The sequence below is a fragment of the Mytilus californianus genome, unplaced genomic scaffold (assembly GCF_021869535.1).
Source record: "Mytilus californianus isolate M0D057914Y unplaced genomic scaffold, xbMytCali1.0.p SCAF_1, whole genome shotgun sequence".
Lineage (NCBI taxonomy): Eukaryota > Metazoa > Mollusca > Bivalvia > Mytilida > Mytilidae > Mytilus > Mytilus californianus.
Genome location: NW_026262581.1, coordinates 33,995,811 through 34,018,615, shown reverse-complemented (window position 1 = coordinate 34,018,615; position 22,805 = coordinate 33,995,811). Strand labels below are relative to the sequence as shown.

The following is a 22,805-nucleotide window of genomic DNA, read 5'->3' as shown; positions in this document are numbered from 1 at the left end:
ATATGTAAGTTATAAGTAATCGCAACAGACTGTTATCAATTTCCGTCATTACGAATTTACGTAGCGTAGTGAGGAAACTAAAAACATATTTTCTTGTAAGTAATATACGCTTTATATTACACAACCTTGAAAATGAAATAACACTTTATAAATTTCGTATGGCCGAGGCGTTTTTTCTGGGTTTACTTTCATCAGGAATGTTAAAAACCAGTCATTTGAAAGCGAGGGATGTAAAAATACGCAGAGGTGTTAGAAGCTATATGACCAAAAAGGAACCTTAAAGGAATAGCCAAATCCAGCTAAGGTCGACTTTGCCCGAGAGAGTCGGAACCTAATTTTCTTTGCAATTTCTTTATTGGTCAACGGGAAATTTTAGAAACACATGTTAAAAAAGATGTCAGTACCGAAACACTGAAACTATATTAATCAACTTTATCGCAAATTGATGTCGACGAAAACGTGACACTCAGTGCAGTCGTAGATAATTGCAATACAACAATTTTAGTACAAATATTGCAACTTTTTTGTGTTTTGAACAAAAAATTGCATCAAAGATTGCCAAAACCATTTTTTTTTTCTGAAAGACAGATGATAGATTTACTTAACTGGGAATTTTGTTTTTGTTTACTAGTATTTGATATTAAATACCGAAATTTTGCCTAAATGTTTCATATATATTTAACCCCTCCCTTCATTTTGAGTATTCCTGAGAATTTGTTTTGACAGCTACCGAACTGTATTTATACGAGAAAAGATACCAAAGATAGTCTCTATTAGATCAAACATGGTGATCATATCTTTGAAGCTAGTAAATATACAAAACTTATCATACAATTATATAGTTTTCCCGAAAAAAACGTGGTTTGTGAATCAGCTATTTTTTCCATGAAGTAATAGATATGCTTTCCTGCCAACTTGTCAATTACACTGATTTTTAAAGTGACACTTAATTCTGGAGAATGTTTGAATTACGAATAGGTTTTTAATTAAATCAGGTATAGAAAAAAATCGAATAAACAAAAGAAAGGGTATATAATTCTTATCGATTGAGATTAAAACTGAAAAATTCACAATTATGTGATACTTCACAATTTATCCATTAAATGAATTGCACAGGTTAATTGACAGTATAAATTCTGCTTTATTTATTCGGCAAATTGTAGGTTTTGTCGAATATACAGATCATGGTATCTTTGAGGAGTTTTTAAAATGTACCTGCGTTTTTCAAAAGTTATGAAAAGCCTGGTACTGTTGACAATTTTTTACAATATATTTGCATTAATGTTTTGATGTACTCTTTACGACAGAACTTAAGCTGGTATAAAGTAATGTCTTAGTAATCTTAAACAAAAATGAATAGATAAAACAAAAACATAAATCTTCTTTTGATTATTTCGTAACTACTACCTGAACTGTTAAGTTATTAGAACCCAAAGTTTATTCGTGGAATTGCGGTCTTTTAAACTGAGCCAGGTGGGAGTTTGATTCAGAAACAAATCAATAACAAACATAATTTGAATAAAATCAACAATTTAACAAATAACCAATTCTTTTAGACTTGCATAAAAATGATAGTAGGAACAATAATAATAAAAACAAAAATAATCATGATAACTATAACAAATGTAAGCCTCTAATTTTGTGTTTGTTTAAGGAATAAAACCACTAAGTCATAGCCCCATTGCTTTCTATGTAAAATTCTGCAATTTCATGGCTACTTTGTCTTAGGTTCAAATGAAGTGGTAGTCATTTCATGTCAAAACTGTACCTCATCCTTAAATTGCATGTAAGAGGGCACTGGTTTTCGGAAATTTGGTAGTACAAAAACAGGTACATCTGATCTGAACAACATTGTAAATGTGCCCTCCTTTTTTAATTTCATATATTTTTTTATCATTCAAATGAAACTTTCAAGAAAGTTTCTATAGTGATCTCAAGCCCTTAGGCTTCCATTTGAAAATATGTACTACTTTCTTGTATGTTCTTTCTGACCGGGCCCGAATTAGTGGTTCTTTACCTATAACAGCACCAAACCTGTTATATTGACTTCTGCTTTACTTATTTTCCTTTTATGATCTATTCCTAGCATAGAAAACACATAAAGCTTTTGTCGAAACACTATATTACTGAATTCAAGCTCAAATTAGACTGGTAGTAACATATGCGTTATACAAAGAAAACTCCATATGGATAATAATAGTGACCAATATGAGAATTTTTCAATTATTTCCATTTCTTATTTGTTAGGCGGGACTTCAGCTTGTTTACATTATATACTTAAATGTTATTGTATGTTAAGTATAATGCAGAGTATAATGTATACAAGCTGAAGCCCCACCTATCTATTGATTGCAGAGGTCAATCTTAATTACGAATGCTTGAGCAAACATTTATACAAAAACAAAGCAAGCAAGCCAACCAAACCTTTTAACTACAAGCATTAGGAAAATAGCTCTAATATATACTCAAATAACAATGTTCTTACCCATATGTTTTATTTTTATCAGAGATTGTTCATTAAATATAAATAGAGTTGTCCAAACATAAAATATAATACATAATTCTGTCCCCTCTTTTTTACATGTTGGAAAAGGAGTGTGTTTTGATAAAAACATACTTTTATATAAAAACATGGATCAGCAAGAGCAATTTAAGTATCTTCCAGCTAGACAACTTGCTAAACTTGTTGAAAATTGCATTTCAAATGAGATTTTAGAATTCCTATATAAGTATATACCAATTTCCTTTAGAAATAAATGATACACTAAGAAACCAAATAAAACATGAAAACTCTCTAGATAATTTGACCAAAAGCTATATTCTTACTACAAACCAGTCATCATATACATGTTTCATTGATTTCATTATTAAATAATGCAAAAATTTAAACTTCAGATTAAGTCTTAACTGTGTGCATGCTAAATGCCCCAAAAAGGCTGTAATACCCTATTGTAGCAATTTGAGGGCTGTAATTTGACACCAACATAATTGATACATAAAAAAATAATGCAACATGATAACAAACAATAAATGTGACCAATTTTCATTGTAATGGGTATGATTTCTAAAATTTGAATTTCACATGCCTTTAAGTAATAGGAATAAAACCACTAATTCATAGCCACATTGCTTTTTATGTTAAATTCTGCAATTTCAAGCATTAATGGCTACTTTGTCTTAAGTTCAGATGAAGTGGTAGTCATTTCATGTCAAAACAGTACCTTATCCTGACTTGTGCTGAAAAATTCAACATACCTTTAATTGCGTATAAGAGCGCACTGGTTCCTGGAAGTTTGGTAGTACAAAAAGAGGTACATCTGATCTCGACAACATGGTAAATGTGCCCTCTTTTTATAATTTGATATATTTTTGTATCATTCAAATGAAACTTTCAAGAAAGTTTCTAAAGTGATAACAAGTCCTTAAGCTTCCATTTGATACCAAAATTACACAAATATTTTACTTATTGACAAAGTTACAGCTATGCATAGGAACTATTTTGTTTAAAATATGTACTACTTTCTTGTATGTTCTTTCTGAACGGCCAGAATTAGTGGTTCTATACCTATAAACAGTATCCATTCTTTGTACGTTTTTAAAGCACAATTAATATAAAGCCTTTTAATTCGAGCTCTTCTGATAAGTATTATGTAGATGAAACTTGTGTGTTGTGTACTAAATAAAGCCTGGCGATGAGTTTTTACCCGCGTATGGACGAATTTTATCAACACAATCTAAAATGCCTCTTAAATCTGTCCTCAATGATGCTATTTGCCCAGCAGCCTTAAATTTGGAACTGTCACGTATACAATCAAACATTTCCGGCCTTCAAAATATTTAAATCCTGTAAAACTAAAGTTAAAAATGTTCAGACATTACTTTTAAAGCTAACAAACCAAACATTTTAAAATACATTGATTTTTTATCAATATTGATTGTTTCTCCAATTCAATTTTACTTATTTTCGTCGTTTGTTTTTGCTAGTGTTTAATGCAATAATTATTAATAAAAGAAGGCATTGTCTGCACACAAATGTTTGTTATCAAATTGTTCGTTTCTATGTATGTTGGCGTTTGTTTTTGTTGCAGTTCAGTGTTTCTGTTGTTCCATTGTTTTCCTCTTACAAAATTGAGAATGGAAATGGGGAATGTGTCAAAGAGACAACAACCCGACCATAGAGCAGACAACAGCCGAAGGCCACCAATGGGTCTTCAATGCAGTGAGAAACTCCCGCACCCGGAGGCGTCCTTCAGCTGGCCCCTAAACAAATATGTATACTAGTTCAGTGATAATGGACGTCATACTAAACTCCAAATTATACACAAGAAACTAAAATTAAAAATGATACAAGACTAACAAAGGCCAGAGGCTCCTGACTTGGGACAGGCGCAAAAATGCGGCGGGTTAAACATGTTTTTTGAGATCTCAACCCTCCCCCTATACCTCTAGCCAATGCAGAAAAAACAAACGTACAACAGTACGCACAGTAAAACTCAGTTTAAGAGAAGTCCGAGTCCGATGTCAGAATAGGAAACAAAAGAAAATAAACAAAATGACAATAATACATAAATAACAACAGACTACTAACAGTGACTGACATGCCAGCTCCAGACCTCAATTAAACTGATTGAAAGATTATGTCTTCATCATATAGTTGATGTGTTTCCCTCTGTTTTGGTTTGTGACCCGGATTTTGTTTCTCGCTTAATCGATTTATGACTATTGAACAGCGGTATACTACTGTTGCCTTTATTTACAACAAATATTAGCTAAATTTTTATTACATTAAAGTCATATGAAACTTCTAATTTAAAAAAAAGTTGACTATGTTTTATATACTTTAATGGCTAAGTTTTACTATATAGCAAGTGTACGTGAACTTTTTGGCAAAAGAAAATCCTTTATATTATCAAAATCTTCACAGATAAACTGCTATTGAATTATTGTCTTCTCGTACTCTAATTCGCCGATATTTTTCCGTATGCATTGACCGTTACTACGAGACCTCTCGTTAGAACTTCGGCCACCGCACATCGCAACTGCGTGGGCAAAGCCGTGATGAAAGAATGTAAATAAAACGTGCACTGGAAAGTATTTAGTAATAACTGATTCTTAAAGAACAAATTAAATACCAAAAATCATTTAACAACTGTAAAAGAAAAATGTAATCAACAAAAGGAAACGCATGGAAAATATATCATGGCTCTATCAATTCACTTAGTTTTCAGTGCTTCACTTGCTCTGTGTTGATTGTTTATCAATGGCACGATCCAGTAAACTTTGGCAACAAATGCAAAAGTTAATTTGCTTGCGATCAACAATCACTGAATGAAATATTACTTGTCGATAATACGTTATAGATTCGTAATAAATGTTGAAATCATGCATACAGGACTTAGTTTAGTATATATGCATGCATTGGTCTAACAAGTCCAAATAACAAAGATGCAAACACACAATTTATTGTCGCCATACGGTCTTTATTATGAGCATATATTCTACATATACAAATGTATTCTATATGAAAATAAAGTATAAATATTCTATGCTCGATCGATTTTCATTAACCCGTTTTTAAACTGCATTACCTTTGCATATTAAACATTTTCGTTCAAAGTGGAAGTTTAAATGCTACCATGTCAACACAATAACAAAATAAAGAAGACTGGTTAGTGTTTTTATTTAGAGTAGACCCATATTCCGAAATTCTGAAGAGGACTACCAAGGGCAAATTCATATTGATTTACAGATTTTGTTAGAAAAAGGTGGTTATAGTCGTATTCCGTGAACACCTGCCACGTAAGTACAATTTTAACATCCAACCTCTCTCCTCTATCAGAACACTCAGATGACAAACTAAAAAAAAATCCATTCAAATGAATAGTGATATTGTTTTGTTATAAATTAGGCCGTTAGTTTTCTCAATTGAATTGTTTCATATTTTTCATGTCGGGGCCTTTTATAGCCGACTATATGGTATGGGTTTATCTCATTGTTGATGGCCACTTCATTTGAACTTTGGTGGATAGTTGTCTTATTGGCAATCATACCACATCTCCTATTTTCATAGTGATAGCTTGATTGATAAAGTGAGTTTTGGTTGACGATACAAACTTTTTAAACCCGACCTCTTGTATATATAAATACGATTATAATTTTCAATTTCAGACTATCCTTTAACTGTTTACTTTTACTTTTACTTTCTATTTCAATACAAATTTAACTTATTAGACTTGATTTGCTTACTCTATTGCTTAGTAGAAATATTGTAAATGGGGTGCAATTTTACCGAGGTCACGGAATAGTTGAACAATACTGAATAATTTTAGGGATTATTTATTTACCTTCAATAAAAAAGAAGGTTTTAAGGGGCCATTACAAGCAATAAGTCGAAGACAAACAGGCATCACCATGGCCGAATGATTAAAAAGATGACCAGACAAACAACAGTCTGCAAACCACAATTAGGAGTAACTAAAAAATGAGCACAACTTATGATGCCATGGGTTAATATAAGGGAAGTAAAATCCAAATACTACGATAGAATATTCCGAAATGTTCTGAAACTTTAGATTCAGAATATGTAAAAGGATTAAAGATGACGATGAGGGCAATATTGACAAAAAAATCGGTCGATCCAATCCGAACACAATTTTGACGGAAATGGTACACGTCTCAAAATGTATTTATGTACACGACACAAGCGTGCTAAATAAAGAGTTAAGATTTGATTTGTTTTCTATTTGCGATCTTCTATGATAAGGTTATCCATTTGGACGATTTTTTAAAGGTGTGGAAGGTACCAAGGGGGACATTTAAAACTCATTGGACGAAGAAAAGCTGGCAACGCCATGGCAAAAAAACCAAAAACAACGAAAATATGAATAAATTCACAAAATACTACATAGAAAACTAAAAAGTGAGTAACACGAACCTCTCGATAAACCGGGGTGAACCCGGATGCTTCGGAAGGGTAAGCAGTTCCTGTTTCATATTTGACACCCGTCGTGTTGTTCATGTAATTACAGATCCGCTGACAAGTCTCATTTTGACAAATTGTGTTGTAAAAAGGGAATTTGATATTCTTAAACTTCGGATACTTATACACGTACTTCGGAAACATTTTTTACCCCAGATTTGTTACATGGAGTGCATTACAGTTTTTTTCGTAACATCTATTTTTAGCACTGAAATGGTGAAGAAGCCTAAAATAGCAGAAATAGACAATACCTTATTATAAGGGCATAACATGGATGAAGACATACACTCTTCGTTCTTAAAGCGAGCCTTCCCACCAGGTTTATAGGATGCAGTTACTTCCATAGAGACGAAAGTTGTTCGTATAACAGGTACATCTAAATTACTGATATGTAACTATGCCATGTCTGTTTTTATTTGTTTGTGTCAAGTGAAATTCCCAAACCTATCAGTAAGCTAGCAAGGAAGTGACAAAAAACCGCACACACAAAACCATAAACTAAACATGCCATAATGTGTCAATAAAAATCATACCAGGAAGTAGATACAAAATAAAGGGTAACAAAAACACAAATTTGGCCTTAAAAGTTCTATTAAATTCAACAAAGTTGAGTTGGAATATATGTTTAAGGAGCGGACTGAAGTTTAATATATCTGCCGAAATAAGCTAGGGACCAACAAAAGAATTATAAAAATGTTGCCATCCTTGCCATTTATTTTTATCAATGCGGATTTCGTCCAATATAAAATAAAAATCGGTAATGAAGGAATTTTCTTATCGGAATTCTTCACTTTGTTTGGTTACAAACATGTCGGATGGTAATCTTTGTTGAAGTTTAATCTGTTATTACTTGATGTTGCAGAAAAAATTAAGGTGAAGTGAAGGGCTCTCCGTAAACATAACGAAGTCCCAAAAAGATAATTCTTATCCTTTTAATTTCATTGTGGCCAATGATTAGAAGTATAATATTGGGTACGAATTTAGCGAGCAAAGCAATTTTTTAACACGGACATTCTTTATTGTAATATTAATTGCATAAAAAAGTCCTTTTAGTCACATTTTTTAATAGTAATGTGTGTTCTTCAAATGTCATGGTGTGGACAGTAGTAGGGTCGCATATTCAGAAAAGCTGAATTATACGAACATTTTTAGTAACTTGTTCTAAGCTTACTCTTTTTTATATTAACTGTATATGCTGAATAAAAAAAAAAAACAATGCTGACAAGGCGATGCATGGATGTTTCACAATTTACTGTCATTGTTAAGCTGCTAATCAAATAACAAGTCATTCGTGTTTACGTTACTGAAAAAAGTGTGACAAAAATATTTGTTGGACAAACAGACATACAGACAGACGACCGGACGGACATACCAAGTTACATTTTGTAAACATTTAAACATTATTTGGACACGTATTTAGTAATACAAAGATACTAAAATGAAATTTTGCCCCTTCATTTTAAAAGAGAAAGCCAAATAATATTATATTTAATTCTGCCCTTTTTCTAGATGATATCTAAGTTTCAATTTCAGGTTAAAGTATAGTAATTTTTTTTATAAAGGTGTTAGATAAAACATCTCTGCGTACTCTTTTTACATTGTAGGACCGTCGGAGGATTTAGACGACTACTCGAAAAGATGGCTAACTGTTGGAATTTGTTTGCACACTGTAATATCTCCTGTTCTAAGAGAGTATATTTTACCCATTCTTATAAAGCTTTATTACCGCTTAACAAGAAAATACAAGATTGACAAACAAATTTATCCCTACATAAAAACATACTTGTCGGGGACAAATCTAAATTATGAGACGATAAATAAGAATAATGATATCTTTGGAAAAAGTACTAAACTTTATGATTTCCGAGTCAAAAATCCTCTGGATTTATCCAAGCTATTTCTTCAAACACACATGGCAAAGTACCAAGGTATAGACGATTCATGCGATTCATCAGCTCTCCTTGGGATAATTATTAATATCGACGAGTTTCCTGTAGCGGTGCGTTCAAAAGCTGAAATGGTAGGTATTAATTGATTATGAATATTATTACTGTATAGCAATACTCCCTGTTGAACCATAATTTAACGTGTATTATTCATCTTTATTTTGATATCGCTCTATTGATACTTTGTTAACTTTGATATATATATATATATATATATATATATATATTAAATTTTTGTAATGTTTAGCAATACAATACATGCACGAGTATTGATACTATCATCACATGTATGGTGTCCTGGTAGATAATAGTTTGCTTTTTCTGTTATTTTAGTGTTTATTACTTGATTTGTTATTACCTGCGCCTTTCAAATCTTCCAAGTTTAGTGTCCTAAATTGCAAAATTTTCACTGAATCATCGAGACTTATTATTTCATGTTCACGTTTAATTCTTGTGTTAGTTGTAATAACGAACTATTTCTTAATTAAAAAAGTGGGGGTAAATAAATGAATCTTTTGAAGCTAATATTGACTATTGTCTATTGATATATTAATACTTTATATTAATTTTTTCGAATCATGGATTGGTGGTTGTTTGGTAACATAATGCACATGCTTTGCAATAGTTGGAGTGAGAGACAAAACTCATAAGTCCAAGTCAAACAAACAACGCCAAATAAAAAAAAAACGACGAAGAGACAAACAACGGTCATCAAAATACAACATATAAAATTAATGACAAAGCAACACGAAACCAACCAAGCTAGATATATATTTTACTTTTACGGTGTCGATGACGTCGTCTTCATGAATGTGGTAGTGTTGTCATTAACACGTTACTTTACTATTTTTGTGAATGGGTCAATTTACAAAAAACTTCGGAAACTGTAAATTTAGAATTGATTGCGATTTTTGAAGAATTAACAAAAATGAGAGTTTAATATTTGCGATTTTAGGAAAAGATACATCGATATATGTATTTGATATCAGAAAGCTTGTTCTTATTATTGCCATACTCAAGTAGTCGCATTATTCGCATTATAAAAACCTCGCAATAATTTATGAATTTACAGTATACACTATTGGTTATATCTATACGATTGACTTATATATGCAACTTTCTAGCAAAATGTATCCATTCAGCATATGTTACCTTTTCCATGCAGTCAGTGTACAATAACTTAACTTTTTACTTACTTAAGATTTTAATTTTCTTAAAATACATCAACATGCAAGTTAATAAGATGAGTATTTGGATATTTCATTGACATGTACCATGCTATTACATTAACACCAATTCATGTTTTTTTCCTTTTTTAGCTGAAATAGTAACTTAAATGCTATATTTTGGATACACTTTCAGATTCGATCCAACATCAGAAATCCGTGGGCGCACTGTAACTTCCAAGAATGGGATAAAGGAAAATTTGCAACATCATTTACAGAGATGGGAAATTTTATTAGCAGTCTAGATCTGAAAGCATCTGTAAAACAGTCCACTTTAGACGAGATTACAAAATGGGAAACCAATGGTATATGAAATAAGTTTAATCAAACAAATTGAAATAACAAAAAAGACACCATTTTCTCTACGTACGCACTAATTTCTTTGTAACCGTTATTAATGGGCTATTTGCAGTAATTTTGCACATTGGTGGTAAAGATTATTTGTAAAACATACTTAAGAAATATTGAAAAAAAAACCATGTCTAATGATTGATGTATACTATAAAAGAGGAAAGTACGATGCACGGTCGTATTGGTACTAAACACAAATTATTGATTGTTTGACTCAATAATATTGAGAATTGATAAAGAGTGCAGCCCTCGCCAAAAACGTATTCAAAGAGAAAATGTATTTTATACCAAAATTAAAGGAATAGTTAATGGGCAAATTGAGTAAGATTTTGCATACAACTTGAAAATGTTAAACTCTAATGAAATAATAGATATGTTATTACTTTTGCTTTCTGACATATAATTAGTGAACTCAAATTCTTGAAATAGTTGCAAAGTTATAGAGAATGCACGTAAATCTGGAATATACTATCCAAAAATACACCCAAAATTCTCATTTCTCCATTATCACTTCATAGATTTTTCTTTAAATCAAAAAAATGTTGTCAAGAGAATTTCCGATTTGTTGACTTAAACAATCATACTTGAATGATAATTTGTTTTGTGTCTGTATACATTATTCAAAGTGGTCTTCATAATGAAAAAAAATCTTCCAAGACATCAACATAAGTGTAATGTTGAAAGTGCTGTAAATCCGAAGACAAAATGTTTTGTCATTTTTCGGTACAACCACATTAATAGAATATTAAATATTTTGAACCGTAAGTCGGTAACCCCTTAATAATCTTATATTAATTAAACAGAAATTAGCAAAGGAAATATATATCTATTTTAATCTAAAGATTGGATTTGGAGTTATGATGAGTTTTAGACAATTCTTACATATTTTCCCCGATTTTACGTGCATTCTTTACAACAGTGCGACTAATTTTGAAAATGTTCATTTAATATGTTAGAACAGAATAGAAATATATGGATTTACATTTCATTCTAGTTAAATTTTTACTTTTTTTTAGAGACTAATCAATTTGTATTTTTATGATTTCACATTATGCACGTCTTTTAACGTAGCTAATTATATATAGATATGCACAAAACTTTCACAGTATATATCAACAGATGAAGTATTCACTGGAAAGAGTAAAATCTACAGAAATGTCGCCATGCGACGTCCACAAAAAATCATTTAAAGTCAAAGTTTTACAAATGAGCAAATAAAATATGTTGCAATCATCCATTTCTTAAAAAATGAATAGTAAGCATGGACTAACGTCAAATTGTTCTAAATATTGGAAGAAATAAAACAAAACATCTGTAATACGATTTTTAAGGATGTGAATTTAAGCATGGATGCAATTTGGGTACTCCTCATCAATTGATCGTTTGGAGGTCAGTTCAAACCCATTTTTCTATGATTCCAAACTAAATTGGTGGAACTATATAGTAAATAAGGATACATCTACAAAATAAACCGAGAATGGAAACTTTCGTCTGAATCATAAATAAACTGTCAAAATAGGTGCAATTTGGGTACCCAACATGACGTTGTCAGTTTATTTTCGACTTATGAGTTTGAATGTCCCTTTGGTATCTTTCGCCTCTCTTAAACTGACGTCTTCATGAATTAATTTCGGAGCGTATGTGCGTTTAAATGCTTAAATAACTCGCTCGTTACGTTGCTCAAGGTATACGTGATATGATGTTCAGAGTGGACAATGATGTTTAGTCCCTTAAACATTGAAAAATTGCAACCAATCAAATATTTATTTAGCTATCAATATTTACATACAGTGCAATAAAACTAATGTTATTTAATTTGTGAGGTTGCTTTTTGTAAAAACCCATTTCGAAGTTGGCTAGATCGTTTTGAATTAAAAGGTGTTCACCTCTCATGTTTTCAATCTTCTTCTCCATATCTGTTAATAAAAATGTTTCCAGGACAACTCATGTGTTTTTTAACACCTTATTCCTGATACACACTTCTGCTTAACCATTGTCAAAATTATTCAAAAAATATTTTTCACATAGTTTAACTCTCATTTCTGCAAATAAAAGAAATTCTTGTGAAAATTAGAAACAACTTTTTCCACGAAAATATCCATCTTTTGTCGACTGTAGCTTAGAATTAAGCACTCAGAACTATCATGATTTTTTAAAATACTTTTTTTTATAATTATACAAGTCACTTTTCTATTAATAAAGACATTATTTATGTTGTATTCTGTTTTTGGTTTTTGCGGAGAACATCCTTAAAATACGATATTGAAATGTTTTTCAAGTAGTAATCTAGATTTTGATAAAATAGAATAACGCATAGAAAAAAATAAATGTTGTATTTATTAGGGGCATTTAAGCTTAACGAACTTACCAAATTGCATTCATTTGCTCAATGTTAAATTTGAAGCTGATAGACATGGACAATCGACGTCCGCTAGACCGTTGATATTGCGGAAAGAATAACTAAGCTTCAAATATAAATGATATTGCCATTTTTGTTTCTTTGCAGATACCAAGTTTTTAAAAGGCACTATCCTGGGTCTAGAATTGATTAAAGAAATTCGTCAAGAGACGAGTGTCTTAGCAAAATATGCAAAAGTTTTGAAATTCATCCTAGAGAATGAAATAGAAAAGAGAGATGCAACTGACAAAGTGATACAAGATGAACTAATGACCCTGAACGAAAAAATCAAAGACATTAACCAACGTCAAGAGGAAATAATCCCAAAACATATACGAGGTATTAGAAATACGAAAACAAATATAAAGGAAAATAACACTTTATAAAATTGTTGCATAATTACAGCATAACAAGTCAGAAAAGTGTTACCGTCCGTTATTTTCTGTTAGAACACACAAGCTTTCTACCTTGCGTAGACACGAGGATAATATATTTTAATGTTTGTCTTCGAAATAATACGTTTTGGAGATTAAAACGCACTATCAGTTGAAATGTTTCTCACATTTCTGATGAATATGCTATACTAATAGTGTAAAATTGTGAAAAAATAATAACTGGCAAATCGAACTTTTCTTTTCATTGATGAAAATAAATTGAACTCGTCCAGTGTCAAGTTTGATGGTCAATTTAATATCTGTAGACTTGTGTGTAAAAAGATTTGTGTGCAAATTAACTTGTTTTCAAATAACATTTTTTTATCAACAAGATATAAAAAAAGAGTAAAATAACAAAAAATACCGAATTCCAAGGAATATTCTAATCGGAAAGTCCCTTAACAAATGGCAAAGTCAAAAGCTCAAAGACATCAAACGAATGGAAAACTACTGTCATATTCCTGACTTGGTACAGGAATTTCCTTATGTAGAAAATGGTGGATTATATTGTATACTCGCAAGACACAAAGCTTGCGGTATACTCGCAAGAAACAAAGCTTGCGGTATAAAGTAATCACCATGTCCGTCTGTTTGTTTGTCTGTCTCTCCGTCTGTCTGCATGTCCAGCCCGCTTCATGTCCGGCCCATAACTTTTGTATCATTGAACTTTTAAGCTGATCCTGTTAAAACGTTTAAACCCGCTGCATTTTTATGCACCTGTCCTAAACCAGGAGCCTGTTGTTCAGTGTTTGTCGATTGTTGGTTTGGTTCATAGGTGTTTCTCGTTTCTCGTTTTTTTATATAGATTAGATCGTTGGTTTTCTTGTTTGAAATGTTTTACACTAGTCATTTTGGGGCCCTTTATAGCTTGCTGTTCGGTGTGAACCAAGACTCCGTGTTGAAGGCCGTACTTCGACCTATAGTTGTTAACTTTTTATACATTGTGACTTGGATGGAGAGTTGTCTCATTGGCACTCATACCACATCTTCTTATTTGTATTAATATGCAGATGAATCATGGGCTTTAGATGTGTCATATTCCTATACTAAAGGCGGGTCACTTTGTCAATCTTGTTTGATTTGTGTCCTGTAACTTTTGTACCTTAGAACAAAGGTTGATCAAACTTGGTATGGTGATGAATCATGAGATGGGAGTGTATCAAATATCAAAGTGAGGTCACTTTAGCCTTGATTTTGACCTTTTCACATCTGCCATATAGCCATTTCCTGTTTGCTGATAGTTTGAATTTTACATTGCTTACATTGCTTTTTTGTTTTTATCAAAGTTTTCTTGGCATCAGTAAAAGGGAATGATACGTTATGCTCCAGTGAAAATGTTACCTAAATCAATTGCATATAGCAACGCAGGTCCAGACTCTGTATTGGTCTTGTTACGTTCTTAAATACTAAAAGTTCACGTTCAAACATAATACCCGAAGACAAAACTTCAACATGTTAGCAATTAGAAGTGAAGCAATACTAACCCTAACCATTGAAATCACGTAAGATCCAATAACAATGACCACTCCATTTCAAAAATAGTGTTAGGAGTAAAATTGGTTAAGCAAGAATGGAATTCTTGTAATGATGACGAAACAATTAGCACTACTGGAAGAATGCCCCGTAGATTGGCCGTGAAAATGTCCGTAAAATGCTGGTGATTTTTACAGTGTTTGTCACGGTTAATTTACGGTGGGCCGAGAAACTTATCCGTGACAATGTCGTGGAATGACTGTCGTGAAAAGGCTGTGAAAAGTTTGTGAAAAGGCCGTGAAGAGGTGCCACCTGAAAACTTGGGTGAAAAGACCGTAGAAACCCTGTGAAAAAAAATGTACACCGTGAAAAAGTCGTGATAATGCATTATGTGCCCATTGTGAAAAGACCGTGAAATGTAGATATAGTACAGTATATGCCTTTATTTGTCGTGAAAAGGCCGTGAAAAGGTGCCAACTGAAAACTTGGGTAAAAAGACCGTAGAAACCCTGTGAAAAACAAAAATGTACACCGTGAAAAAGTCGTGATAAATTATGTGCCCATTGTGAAAAGACCGTGAAATGTACATGAACTAGTGTGATAAACAGCCATTCACTGATTGTGAAAACTCCTGTAAAATCATTAATGTTAAATGTATTTTTCAGGCCATAATTTAACAAAAAATTTAAATGCTGTTTCAATCAAGTGAAGTGAAATGCCTGAAACCTAGTGTAAACATCTACAGACAACTTATTTAAGTACAATGCAAGTGAGACTATGAAAAACCATATTAAAATGCTGTATTTTTTTTAGTAATAATTGTGACAAAGAATAAAAATATTAATTTTAATAGAACTGTAGTAATTATGTAAAGAAAACATAAAAGCACACAAATGTCAATGTGATTAAGTAGCTAAAGTCAGCTGTAACATGTATTGTAGAAATTTTGTACATCTCTTGGGTCTGATTTTACCACTTCAGCAATATTTGTCTAATGTAATCCTTCACTTCACTGCCCTTTTGAATAACTTTCCCAGAAAAACCTTTATAGAAGTTCCTGTTTATTCCCAGGAAATACTTTTAACTGAAAAGCTCTTCTTTCCAACTGGAGTCCTGAACTATTTTATATAAAGACTGCTATATCCTTTTGCTCTTCATTCCTAGAATAAATAAAGAAACATTACATATATTATACATGTATATAAAAAAACTATTTATATATTCAAATTAATTTTTGGCATTTATGTACATACATGTACTTAAAACAGCTACAATATTATTCCATGCAATACAGGACTTCACGGTTAATGACCCCATATTGAATAGGGGGCAGATTTTCATACTGGAGGTGAAAATGGTATGAAAAATACTAAAAAACATCATTAAAACAGAACAGCCACTTGGAAACATGCATAGGTTTTCCCATATTTTAATACCATTTTCCAGAAAATCTGCCCCCTATCCAATATGGCATCATTAGTTAACGAAGTTCTGTATTGTTAACTTATATTATTTATTTTAGATTTTTTTTAAAGACTAAAGACACTTTTAAGACAGACTATTAAATTAAAATGGTTTTTTTGAAGTAATAATATGTATGGCTAAAGCCAAACTTGTCTCGACTAAGTGGCCTAATGAGTCACAGCTATTTATTTTACAGGGGGCCAGGGGCGTAGCAACTTTTACTGCAGGCACTTTCGCCATACCAATTATTTTTTAAACACCTCATTGCCATACCAATTATTCTTATGATATGGCACAAACCCTTCTAGAAAGGACATTTTGCCGTACAAATATTAAATACTTTCCCTGCTACGCCTCTGATTAATCCCTTTTGAACTATGTGTCCCGACGGCCAAGTCAGAAAATACTTAAATAGCTCCCGACACATTCAAAGGGGGTTACGCCTCTGATTATCAGAGTTAACAATTAACAATACAGAACTCCATTTCAGAGATACTTATTGCTATTATAATCATTTCCAATTATCTATGTCTATGTCTACGTAGTGTACTGTACATAAATGTCATTTTTTTTATGTGGCCAGTGTGGGGAAAAAGGACCCCCCCCTTTTTCCCCCAAATGCATAAACAAAACAAAACCGTAATCGTATTTAAAGGATCCGGTAAGTCTTAGAAAACATTAACCGAAATGATTAAAGGAATCAAGTGCAACAGACTCAAACATAAGTGAATATATCACATGCATGTTTGCGCGGTTTCTGCAATATTCAGTGAAAATCAGTTCAATAGAAATGCTCACAAACGTCATCAACATTTTGGTGATATGATGCATAAAAGAATAAAATATTAATAACTTAACTAACCTCAAACTTGCTGTCACTCGTCTTGCATCTATAAAGTAAATATTAATCGACCTTCGGCGTCTTTCAAATTTCCAATTGCAACCTTGCGGAAATGTTACAATTACTCTAAAAGAAACACGAATCCGGATACGGTCTGATATTCCGGGAAGTTCTCGTTTTTACATGTTTCGGTTCCAATTAAAATTAATGTTTACATTGTTTATAATAATGTACAGACGAGAAGCAAAATACTTTTATTTAAATACAAAATATCTATTGGCACAAAGTCATTAATTATAACAATGAATGGTTCCATTTAAAAGTCAGTCCTGTACAGTAGTATTGCATATAATAATATTTAAAAAGACATATATTTATAATGAAAAGTTTATAGGATATATAGAAAAATGTGAGTGGAAATAATTAGACCATATTACAATAATCACATGGGATGTTTTAAATCTGAATTAGGATAAGAAAAAATAGACATGAAAGAATATCACGGCCTTTTCACTGGTTTCAACAACCAGTGAAAAGGCCGTGATATTTTTTATTAAACATGAAAGGACAAATTATCACGGCCTTTTCACGGGATATTGAAATTTCACGGTCTTTTTCTAACATCAAATATTTTTTTTACAAAAGTCACGGGGTATTTTCACGGGGTTTTCACGGCCCTGTGATATTTCACAGACATTTCATGGCCTTTTCATGGGGCTGTTGTTACAGTAGTGTATAGCAATCATTTGTTTTTGGGTGGAAATACAATGACATAATATATGTGTGTATTAACACAGTTTTGCTATCTCTCATTAGTTTTTTTTGAGCATTACAAAGTTTTTGGTTCAAAAGTCAATAAAATGATTGACTTTGTACAGCAATTTGCATTATTACGACGCTAATTTATTTACAAATAACACACAACAAGCACATACATAACAAACTCTCACTTAGCGGTACCATCATAAAATATGTTTACGACAACCGTGTTAAATCAAACATCGAATTCCCCCACACGCTATAACAGCCTTATTTCGGTCACATATTTAATTTTAGAATATTTATCACTGATGTAAAATACATATTGTATTATAGAATTAAAAGTTTGAGTACTTTCAATCATTGAGGTTATACAACAACAACCATAAAAATAACGTTAAAAACTAATGAATGTTTTTGCGAACAATACAAAATTCTGGAATAAGCATCTTCAGGTATGTTTGAATCCGAAAGTTAAGAATCCAATATAAAATAGTCCAGGAGAGTATAAACCAAAAGAGTCTGAACAGAAAAGCAAACAAAAAGAAAAAAAAAACATCAAACGAAAAAAACAGTTCAATGTTGCTTGAGGGAGTTGTAACTATTTATATAATTTTATAAATTGGAAAATTAAGTACACTAAATATTATTTAAACTACGCTAATACCAAAAATACTGGCAACTGTACAAACTTTAGTCACAATTTATGAGAAATACATACCAATATGTCTCTATATGGAGGTGTCGCCTTTTCACAGATACCGACTTTGACACTTCAGTGTTCTAATTTTTTTATCGTTATTGTTAAATTCTAGATTGTCATGAAGATGAAATTCGAGGTTGGGAAAAAGATGATGAGACATTTGTTGAAACTAGAGCAACAGAGCATGTGCTGACGTGGATTTCAAAGTGTAATATAGCTGTTGTCACGGGTAGTTCCGGGGCCGGAAAATCATTTCTCATTCACCATGTTGCTTTAGAGTTACATCGACAGAAAAATTATGATATAATACCTCTATCATTTGTAACGGCACCATCGGATATTATGAAATATTACAGTAAAAACAAAAACCAGGTTTTTGTAATTGATGATATATGTGGTAAAGGAACAATGGATGTTCAGTTAGTAAATACATGGAAAGATCTTACAGAAAAGTTAAACGATATAATCAAATCGGATTGCACCGTTACAAAACTTTTAATTTCTTGTAGGCTTCAGATGTTTAATGACTCACAGTTCAAAGGGTTAACGCGGTTTACTGCAAATGTGTTTGATATTGTATCAGAACCACTTTGTCTTCTCCCAGAAGAGAGATTATTGATGATAAAAAAATATTTAAAATCCGATAAAATTGATCTTGTGATAAATGATCTATGTCATTTTGACTTCTTTCCACTACTGTGCAAAATGTCGAAAAACATATCTTTTGAGAAATTGCCACTTTTCCTCAAATCCCCGATTGATACAATAAAACAACATATAAAACATATCATAGATTCGGAAAACAAGCACCAATTGTGTGCCTTAATATTATCCATTTTGTTTGACGAAGGATTTAAAGAGGATTGGCTATGCAGTTTAAAAGCAGTTCCAGAAATTATAACTGTTAAACTAAAGGAAATAACACGACATTGTGATATTGATTTAAAGAGTGATTTCGTCAAACGATCCTTACGAAATGGGTTCGCAACATTAGAGGGGACTTTTTTGAAGAAAAATGGAACAAAGTATGTCATTCATGATAAAATATATGATATTGCATTCATTGTGTGCGGACAATATCTTGAGGAATGTTTTATTAAATATGCTAATGAAGTGTTAATCGGTGATCTATATATTTTTAGATCGATTGAAAGTAATCCCACCGATGAATTTATTGTACTTCCAGAAGAAATGGAAGAAAGGTATTTTGAAAGACTAGTAGACGATTTGAAACAATGTGACATCTACAGTACCCTGCATAACAATCAATTAGTCCATGATTCATTCAGAAAAAAACTTATCAGCTATCTACAACAAAATGCAGAAGATTTAAAAACAATATTCTGTCAAATCGACAGGAATTGGATAAAATTGTTAACTAGGGAATATCATTTTTCCATTGGATATGATTTTGATGATAAAGAAGTGAATGTGACATATCCGTTAATAGAAGCAGCTATCGAGGGATATGTGGATATAGTTGAATTTCTTCTTAAAATGAACTGTAATGTAAATAAAATAGACAGCTTTCATAGGTCAGCATTATATAAAGCTTGTGAAGGTGGATATGATGATGTTGTAAAACTTTTGATAAACCATAATGCTGATGCTTCCTTGTGTCATGAAGATGGATATTCTCCATTACATATGGCATGTAAAGCAGGAAATTCTTATATAGTAAAATTGATGTTAGACAAAAATGCAGATGTTAACAGTGTTTCCCGCTTCGGTGACACTCCGTTGAGTCTAGCATGCGAGGGAGGGTATGGTGATATAGTACAAGAACTACTGCAAAACAAAGCTCAGGTTGTCGGTGTACCTGCCCGCAAATCATCTCTATGTCTGGCTTGTAAAACTGGAAATGAGGACATCTTGAACATGTTACTTGCCGCAAATACAGATATCATATATCAAGATAAATATGAATGGGATGGATATGTATTATCATCATGTTCACCTTTGATTGTTGCTTGCGAAAAGAACCATATCAAAATAATTCAGTTATTATTTCAGAAATGTAGCGATAAATTTTCCTCTTTTGACAAGTGTTCTTCTCTATGCACGGCTTCGTATAATGGTTCCACAGATATTGTCAACTTTTTTATAAAAAACACAGATATTAGTATATGCGAAGAGCTAGATTTTTCATTAAATATGCCTATGTTTTTGGCATGTACTGGAAGAAATCTTGAGACAGTCCAATTCTTTCTGTCGCAAGGTTTTGATATATTTGAATGTAACAATGCTGGTCAATCGTTGCTTCATGCAACCTGTGAAATTTATCATGAAACCGAAGGTCACAAATCTGTAACTAACCTATTGATTCAAAAACAGTTAGCTGTTTCTAAACCGGACAAAAGAGGATTATCTCCATTACATTTAGCTTGTAAAAATCGTTTGCCTTCTATATGTAAACTACTTATAAGTAACAACGCTAATGTAAATATGCAAGACAATGATAATAGGACACCTCTATATTTTGCCTGTGAATCAAAGAACTTTGATATCGTTGAAATATTACTTAAAAATAAAGCAGACATTATGTTGTGTGATAACGCCGGTAGAACCCCACTTCATGCTATTTGTGAGAGATGTAAGTACGGGACGAACTTACGACCATCGGCTTATCCTGATATGTCTGTTATAAGAATACATACGGAATCCAAGTCGATAGTCAAATCATTGATTGATATCGATGCAGAAGTGAATTCACGTGACAATGCAGGGGAATCTCCGTTACATAAAACCTGTAAGTATGAAGATTATGAACTAGTAAATATGCTTCTTTCCTTAAAGAAATCAGACATCAATTTACCAAATAATTCAGGTCAGACACCATTGCATTTAGCGTGCAAATCCGGCTACGGAAACATAGTTAAATTGTTATTGATGGAAAAAGCAGATAGTTTTAAAGAAGATAACCAAGGAAAATCCCCACTTCATATTTCTTCAGAAATTTTGAGAATAATTAAAGATAACCTCAGCTGGTACAGATTGTCGGATAATTACAATCTGGGATATGATGACTTTAACAACGATTGTTCGGAATCCATGGTATCTACTACATATAATCAATTTACATATATTGTTACGCTTTTGACTGAATACAATGCAGACTTGTCTAAGTCATGAAAACAGCTACACTACACTGTATTTACTTCATAAGTTAAGCGGTGTTTTCGATTTGTTTCAAAAAGCTACGAAATGATTATCATGATAAATAATACAGTAAAGGAATATTTATAACCAGACGTCTACATATATAAGGAAAACTCCGTTCTTATATAGCTGAACACGCTATCAATAGTAATATTTTAAAAATTAAGCTGCAGATGTTTTCTTATTTTATGAAAAAGTAAGACGGCACCGACGGGCAATCAAACATACTGGATCGTAAAGCAGAGGCAACACCGTTTTCATCTGGAAGAAAATTCCAAAAAGACGGACTGATAGATTTTCTCATTATAAGGTTCAATCAAGTGAAAAGTCGTAAATGAAAGAAAAGAGTGGGATAGTTGATAAATGGAACATAACTAAAGATATCTATGAGATATCCTACTATAAATATCGTATTCACCATCTACAAATAGGGAAATGGTTTTATACATGTTATATAAGAGAACTGCTTTTGTGTTTTAATCCCATTTTTTAATTAAAATGTACTGTCTACTTCAATTCATAAATAAAACATGTTTACACTAATCAATGCATCTGGATTTTACAAGAGATTTATTTGCGCGGCTTTTGTGTCGCGAGAAAAAAATAAAGCGAATATACATAGTCACCAATTTTCCCATTTTTTAAAGTTTCTTATATGGATAAAGCAACAAAAGAAGAACATCTCCAAAATAAATCGTTGCGAAGACGGACAGAAATGGTTAAATATGAAAAAAAATATTCGAAAACAATCTGGTTTACAGAATTCCGTAACGGTAATCTCAAGCATGATGAAGCCCGAAATAAATTGTAAAAAGATAGCTTAAACTTTTGTAGTAAGAAGATATGGTTCATAACCTTTTATGCGTTACATCTCATTATCAGATATAAATCACAAACTCTGATATGTTGTTAAACCGGGGGAATAATATATTCCGGATGTAAGTGGGTCTGGAAAGTGTTTTTTACTGATAATGGAAAGGTCCAAAATGGGAAGATTTGTCATCTCTTCCAGGTTTAAGTTTTCTAGGTTTTTGTTTGTAAACTTGATTTATGTTCGGTAAACTTCTATGGT

At 32.0% G+C, this 22,805-nt stretch overlaps 1 protein-coding gene and 1 long non-coding RNA gene across 2 annotated transcripts; one reads left to right on the top strand and one right to left on the bottom strand.

Annotated features, from left to right (window-relative positions):
- The first annotated feature begins 5,624 nt into the window (after positions 1 to 5,624).
- Positions 5,625 to 22,276, top strand: LOC127719309 (uncharacterized). Its single transcript, XM_052225338.1, has 6 exons — positions 5,625 to 5,799; positions 7,186 to 7,349; positions 8,584 to 8,999; positions 10,288 to 10,456; positions 13,009 to 13,239; positions 18,687 to 22,276. The coding sequence occupies exons 3-6, from the start codon at positions 8,892 to 8,894 to the stop codon at positions 21,704 to 21,706; spliced, it is 3,528 nt and encodes a 1,175-aa protein (XP_052081298.1). The 5' UTR covers positions 5,625 to 5,799; positions 7,186 to 7,349; positions 8,584 to 8,891; the 3' UTR covers positions 21,707 to 22,276.
- On the bottom strand, positions 15,593 to 17,398 carry LOC127719425 (uncharacterized). The gene is made up of 2 exons (XR_007990302.1): positions 17,134 to 17,398; positions 15,593 to 15,967 (listed from the first exon to the last, which is right to left on the bottom strand). It is a non-coding gene; the product is annotated as an uncharacterized LOC127719425 (long non-coding RNA).
- Positions 22,277 to 22,805: the final 529 nt, after the last annotated feature.